Consider the following 7,500-nt stretch of genomic DNA (forward strand, 5'->3'; position numbering starts at 1 on the left):
ATCAGTTTCAGGGTCAGGTTGTGGAACGAGTCCAAGAAGCTTTTCTGAATCAAATCACCGTGGAGGTGGTCCTCCTGAACCAGCTGTTTGTGGAGGCTGCTTAGCGAAGGTCTGCCTCTGCCCTCCTGGTGCACTCCCAGGGCAAACAGCACCTTGACTCTGACCCCTAGACTCTTCTGGATGTAGGTCTCATTACCCCAGGTGGATCTGATGGCGTTCCGCCTGGCAGCGTTCTCTGGGGAGGACTTAACAAATACGAGTAAGAGGATCTCCTTGTTGGCACACTTCTCAGGGTGGTCCAGCAGGTAGTGGAAGGTACTGAAGGCTCTGGCCTGCTCGTGTGTAATGGTGAGGCTCTTGTTGACGTGTGTGAAACGGTTCACCAGGAAGCGGAAAGAGTACGACTTCACGTGGCTAACCACGGCGGTGTCCAGCTGCTCCCAGCACACCATCACCACGGACAGCAGCAGGAACGTCGTCATCAGCTGCACCAGCTGGGATCTACGGATCCGGCGGAAAGCCAGAAACATGTTGGAGCGGGTCAGCCGTCGGTGGCGTTAGAACAGAGGGGGGCGTTGCAGTTCTCCTGAGCAGCACATGTGGACCATCGTAGAAGTCCTGCGTTCAGACCAACGCCCGTGGAGCGGCGGGACTCACCGGACCGCCTCCACCGCAGCCGTCCGATCCAGTCTCATGGCTCTGCGTGAAGAGGACAGGTTAGAGTTATGATGGTGGCTGTTTGTCATCAGACACGGTGATCAGATTTTAAAAGTAGACCACGAAAAGGAAAACGTGGCAAAATTCAGGAGTCGTTGGCGGTTATTCTGTTCAAAATCAAAGTGTTATAAACCAAGGCTTCGATGGAGTTAGACCATGTCACACATTTTATTTCTAATTCAGTTCAAGTTTATTTATGAAGCGCCAAATCACCACGAGTCGTCTCAAGCTACTTCACATGGAACAGGTGCATCGAGTCACTGACTAGTGTCAGAGGCCGTGTTCGAGTTGAGCGGCGCCTCGCCTGGAAACCAGACGAGAGCAGACGGACGCAGCAGGGGGAGGGGCTGAAAGCCGGCGTTTAAGTCGGACACATTTCTCTACACGTGTAGCTCGGGGGTGACGATGGCTGAAGATATCGCGTTAGCGATCACACCTGTTTAATTATTTATTTTAATTCTGGTGCCTGTTAGCAGCTGAAACCCATCCTCACGTGCTTCTGGATATCATATGTTGTATATGGAGACATGAGTGTAATAATAAGTAAAGGTTATCAGCTGTAGCTTCAGTGTGCTCAAAGGAAACGTGACAAAAGAACACAAATCACATTTCTCTTTATGGCCTATATAGTCGTCATCATCAACGTAACGTGATTTACAGAATACATGTGACCAACTAACGTTTCATGTTCTACCACCGGATGTTTGGATCAAAATATGAACCAATCAGATCTTAGATCAGGTGAGAGCCAGGCGTTTCCCGTCATCATCTAGGTTTTGCAGCTGCAGCGCCTTGCTCCAAATTCTGCGGCCGCCCTGATCTCACGAGGTTATCGTTGCCTACGTAGGCATGACGTCAGAGCAAGTCGGACACAAATCTAACCGGCATGCACTGCTCGCCGATCACCGCTGGTCTAATCCGCGCAGAACTGGCTCATCTCGAACACGGCCAGAGTCTTTACAGCAACCCTCATACTAAGCAAGCATTTAGCGACAGTGGAGAGGAAAACTCCCTTTTAACAGGAAGAAACCCCCAGAGGATCCTGGCTCAGTATGAGCAGATGGATCATTTAGAATGTTGTGAATTCCTGTAAAAACTTACATTTCTGTGATTTTACTCTTGATATTTAAAGATGATTGTATAAATCAACCCATTTGGATTTTAACAGAGAGGAACAGACCCTGTGATGGACGGGAGACACGTCCAGGGTGCCCCTTATCTCCTGGATATCTCCTTAGATAACAACTTCAAGCATATGGGGAAGTTTAACTGCCAAATATCGACAGCTGGAGATTTCAATTTGAGAGCAGGATTTCAAATCTTTGCTCTCACAACTCGTCATGCTGGCACTCAAAATGTCTGCTCTCTGTCAAATACACTCTGTTCTCCCTCAAATCTTTGTTTCTGCGCTTGGATTTAAAACTTTTTGCACCAATATTTTCTTCAAGTTTTTAATTTTAATATCTGAACTTACATTTAAACGAGAACTATTTTCATGTCAGATAGGCAGACCATCAGTGTTGTGCTGTAAACCCAATCACACAAAAGGGAAATGTGACATAACTTGCCACATATCTCAAGTGTTTGTTGTGGTTAGTAAGAATGCTATTATGGATATCTGGAATATAAACATGTACTTGGATCAACAGATTCATAGATATCTGGAGCACAAATCCGATCTGCGTAATAAATGTCGCTTGTTTTTTCTTTGTAAGAATTTGGGTTTGTCTCATATAAGTGCAGTTGTTAAATATCCTTACATAAAATGTCTACTACTAACAAAATACCTGTTGATAACTGTATTTTCATTTCGGCTAGTAATAGTATTATTAAGACTGGGATAAACTAAATTGCTGCTTTGTAAAATAGGGATGTAACAAAGATGTGTGGCTGTTTCTAAATGTTAAAAATGTTAATTAAATTCAAATTCAGTCCACAGCCACCTGCTGGTATTCTTATTATTAACAAGAATAAAATAAACACGCACATTTTAACAGAAGTGTCTATTTTATAGTGTTTCCGTATTTTCTGCATCAAACTTAAAGAGGTTTGTGATGAACAATAGTTACTGAGTTAAGATTTTACAGGTGTAGGTAGACCAGGTGTAACAACCTGTGTGAACGCACCAGAACGCAGGAAAGGGCTTCTACAGCATGTGTGCAGGCTCCATGTCCTCTTACTGCTGGATGCTCGGTTGTCAGCGTGATAGTGACGGCAACTCGGACTCTTTTAAGAGAACCCGTTCATACAGCTTGACTCGCTAAAACGAACCGGCGTTTTTGCGTCCCCCCTAATAGTAACGGTAACGGATACCTGTTCAGGCTTTCAATCGGCTCTTCACATTTTTTATTTCTTAAATGAACTTATCACCAAAAATTATACAAGATCACCAATACACGTTCTATCCCATGTTTATTATTTAGAGAGCAAGGCACGCCCTACCAGAGTCTAACGCCCAGAACACACCAGCTGCGGAGCGGGACGCTCACGGAGTTCGCGCGCTGCCCGTTGCTGCTCCACGTCAGGTGAGAATTTCCGACGAGCGCTTCTGCTCATGCCTACTGTTGTCCAAACCATCGCGCGCGCGCGCGTGTGTGTGTGTGTGTGTGTGTGTGTGTGTGTGTGTGTGTGTGTGTGTGTGTGTGTGTGTGTGTGTGTGTGTGTGTGTGTGTGTGACCAGTTTGCCCTGCTTGTTAATATAAGAATCTGCACTGATCCTGCTGCTGTTTTGAAGGCGAGTTCTTTTCTAAATGGTTATTTTAATAAATTAATTAATGAATTAACCTTTGAAGATCAGCTGGCAACTCAGTAGTGCACACACGGCAAGTTTTTTAAGATCCTCCTTCTCACATATAAAGCTCTTAATAATCAAGCTCCATCATACATCAGTGATCTGATTGTTCCATACGTTCCTAACCGAGCACTTCGCTCTCAGACTGCAGGTCTACTGGTGGTTCCCAGAATATCTAAAATTAGGATGGGAGGCAGATCTTTTAGTTATCAGGCTCCTCTCCTGTGGAACCAGCTCCCAGCTTTAGTCCGTGAGGCAGACACCTTGTCTAATTTTAAGAATAGGCTTAAAACATTTTTATTTGATAGGGCCTATGGTTAAAATCTGATGTTAGCCCAGATCTGGACAAGTGGGGGAGTAGAGGGAGGTGGAGTGTACAGTCGGTAAAGACGGCTCTCCCTTGCCCTGACTCCAACATGCCTCCATCTAAAAGGCTAGGCTATCCAGAGTTATCTCTGTTAGTTATGCTGCTATAGGCTTAGACTGCTGGAGGACACACTGACCACTTTCCACACTCTACTGCTTTCTTCTACAACAGCTCTTAGCTGTATTTTTCTCCAAGTGTTTTCTCCCCAGAAGAAGCTACAATGATGTTCTGCTGAGCTGTGGTGGCCTCATGGAGGGGGCCATCGTCTTGAACACTGTTGCTAACCATTTAATCATTCTCCCTCTCTTGATGATAACACTTTACTTTCCTTGACATTGAATGTGCTACTGCTAGTTTACCCGTTTAATTACAGATTCACTAGGATAATTCAATTCAATTCAAAGATACTTTATTAATCCCAGAGGGAAATTAGAGTTTCAGTACACACAATTCTGAGATCAGACAGACATAGGCAAAGACACATGACAAGAATTGGTGACTGTGGTCATTCGCAACCCGAGTCACGCTACCTTAATAGAGATCAGAGGGGTTTACATGAGGATTGGTTCAGGTGGAGGGAAAAAAAAGGCACTTCAGAGTTACCCTCCACCAGGAGGGCAGCTTTGCTCTGCAAAAAACAGACATACAGACAGAAATGCAATGGGGGGGGGGGGGGGGGTATTCGTTTCAGCCTCACAGGCTCTAGGGCACCAGATTCAGATAAGAAATTGTTTTGGGGCCAGACAGAGATAATTTCCTCTCTGTCTTAAAGTTCCATTGGTCCTCAACCCCCCTGAATCCAATAATGGCGTAGATTAATCTATCCCAATCCGTGCTGATTCGTCCACTCGCTCCTTGATCACATCCATCTTTTGTGCCAACGCATGAATCTCAGCCAAAGTTCCAAGCTTACGACTCATCTCAACAATTATATGAGTCTGTGCATTCACAGCGCGGTGTAATCCATCCCTGAGCTCCGGGAAAGAGCCAATATTCCTCGACAGCTCGTTAATTTTCTGGTAAGCCAGGTAACCTCCTGGGCCAAAAAACAGGAAACCTGACACCAACACCACGAATATCCATACGTCTTCAGAATCCTCTACAGACAGTTGAGATAGGCAAATCAGGTTCCACTGTTTCCAGCAGTCCATGATGTGCCCAACTGGGTCTGTCCCAGAGGGGCATCCGGGAGCTCCTTCTCCCGTTCTCATCGTTGAGAAAATTTTGTCAATCGTGTTGAGAGACCAGCTGACCAGATCCATGTTTAATCATTTCCAGGTCCCAGAAAAAATGTACAAGCGCCGTCCACCCAAAGACAGACAAAGAGCCTTGGGGACAAGATAGGAGGAGAGGAGGAAAAAAGCGTCTGTACTCTCCACGAGCCGGAAGAAGAAAATACAATAAAGTCTATCGCTCACCAAAATAGAATATTTACTAAGAAATCACAATGTAACCATAGAAACACTACTTGGTGTGTGTGTGTGTGTGTGTGTGTGTGTGTGTGTGTGTGTGTGTGTGTGTGTGTGTGTGTGTGTGTGTGTGTGTGTGTGTGTCTGCTCTGTCTTCTCGATCCCCAGTGAGTCGTGGAGGGTGGCTGCTTATACTGAGCCAGGATTCTCTGGAGGTTTCTTCCTGTTAAAAGGGAGTTTTCCTCTCCACTTTCGCTGCATGCTTGCTTAGTATGAGGATTGCTGTATAGTCACTGACACTAGTCAGTGACTCGATGCAATTTGCTGGGTTCCTTATATAGGAAACTTTATTTCTGATTGGCTTAATGAACTGACCTGAATTGGAATGTTTACTCTGTGAAGAGCCTTGAGACGTCTCTTGTCGTGATTTGGCACTTTATAAATAAACTTGAATTGAATTGATTGGAGTAGAGAGAACGTTTCCACGTGAAGAAAATATCCGTGCAAGAAACTTCAAATCCTAGTGCAGAAACAGTGTTATGAGGGAGAACAGAGTGTTTTTTAAACAAAGCAGACGTTTTGAGTGCAAAGATATGAAATCCTGCTCTCGCATAGAAAATTCAAGCTCTTGATATGTGGCATTTCAACTCCCCCACACGTGAGACCCTGCTGAGGAAGGAGCAGCTTGGATGAGTGGTTTGTAAAATGTTTGTTGGGCTCTTGTAAAAACATGTTGGTTCAAATGTGGAAACATATTTTCAACATAAGTGTTACGTCCCAGACAGGAGATGTTAAAATGTGAAGGATGGGGATAACATAAGAACTGGCGGAGGAGTTTAAAATGGGTTTATTTGTATAAAAAGGTATTAAAAACACAAGCTAACAGATGACGAGCATTATTAAGATAATGCTAAACAAAAATACTCTCATAAAGGTTAACATTAAAAGAGCAGTTACCAACATTAAAAACACCTGGTTAAAACTTATGTTTAAAGATTTACCGGAACAGAAGGTGTTTTAAAAACAAAGTCAATAAAATTGCAACAAACGAAGTTTACCTTAAAAACCAACGAACACAAGATCCCACAGGATCGCTCAAGAGTTTAAATATAAAAGTTAAACTCATCAAAACGAAGGCTCGAACGAACGAAGGGGTTAAAATAAAACAAATCATGGAGACAGCAGTGCAGGGGTTCTGCTGTTCTCCATATTTGTTTTATTTTAACCCCTTCGTTTATACAAATAAACCCATTTTAAACTCCTCCGCCAGTTTTTATGTTATCCCCATCCTTCACATTTTACCATCTCATGTCGGGGACGTAACAATAAGACATCTGAAAAACATGTTTTCTGAGGTTGGGCTTCAAATTGGAGCGCGTTTTTAACTTATTGTCTGACAGCTTTGATCTAGATCAGGGGTGTCAAACATGCGGCCCGCGGGCCGAATTCGGCCCGCAAGTGGGTTAAATCCGGCCCGCGTGATGGTTGTGTAAACTTTATTTTCATACTTTACAATGTAGAGTGAAAATAAACGTATCTTTGTGAGCGAGTTTTCTCTGTAATGAGTATGAATAAAACAAAGCTGCGCTCAAGACTCACACAAGAACTTGAATCACATCCTGAAGTTGGCCGCCACTCAGGACGTGACTTCTGATGTTGATGTGCTGGTGAAAGCTAAAAGATGTAAAGTAAAATGAGTCAAATATACTTTAAGTGCTGCATGAACCTGATCTATCCATGTGATCTGTAAACTCTGAATCACTAAGGAATGTTTTTTTAATTTATTGATTTTTTGTTTTTTTCAAATTTTCAAGTACACTTCAGGTGTTGTACTTGTACTATTTTGGATACACTGTCCTCAGGCTCCAGCCTTGTTTTATATTGATTGTATGAAAACAAAGAAAACAATCTGAAGTTGTTTTTAATTTACCGGTCCGGCCCACTTGGGACTAGATTTCCCTCCATGTGGCCCCTGAGCTAAAATAAGTTTGGGAACCACTGATCTAGACGAAGAATGAGGCTTGAGATCAGAAACAGAAACAACTTAAAATGGAAACTCACGCTTATGGTGGAGCTGAACTTTACAGCAGATTCCACCGACCGATGAGCCCCACATCAGCTGTTAGGTGAAGAGTCAACACAAGCTGGTGAGGGGGCACGAGGGGGGATGCTAAATGCAAAAAGCCAGCACAGCAAACATTGCAGCACAAGCTTGT

At 43.8% G+C, this 7,500-nt stretch overlaps 1 protein-coding gene across 3 annotated transcripts in view; it reads right to left on the reverse strand.

Annotated features, from left to right (window-relative positions):
* Positions 1-7,500, reverse strand: part of LOC107384478 (lactosylceramide 1,3-N-acetyl-beta-D-glucosaminyltransferase A) — a 10,332-nt gene that overhangs the window by 937 nt on the left and 1,895 nt on the right. Inside the window, exons 2-3 of one of the 3 annotated variants that reach the window (XM_070541793.1) lie at positions 6,884-6,958; positions 1-699 (exon numbers count right to left, since the gene is read on the reverse strand). The exon at positions 1-699 is cut by the window's left edge and continues 937 nt beyond it. In XM_070541793.1, the coding sequence (XP_070397894.1) occupies positions 1-530 (530 nt within the window). In that variant the 5' untranslated portion in view covers positions 531-699; positions 6,884-6,958. Of the gene's footprint in view, positions 700-2,843; positions 4,548-6,883; positions 6,959-7,500 lie in introns of those variants that run through there. The other 2 variants (XM_070541794.1, XM_070541792.1) reach the window with 2 other exon arrangements.

Source organism: Nothobranchius furzeri, chromosome 11, assembly GCF_043380555.1.
Source record: "Nothobranchius furzeri strain GRZ-AD chromosome 11, NfurGRZ-RIMD1, whole genome shotgun sequence".
In the NCBI taxonomy this organism is placed as follows: domain Eukaryota; kingdom Metazoa; phylum Chordata; class Actinopteri; order Cyprinodontiformes; family Nothobranchiidae; genus Nothobranchius; species Nothobranchius furzeri.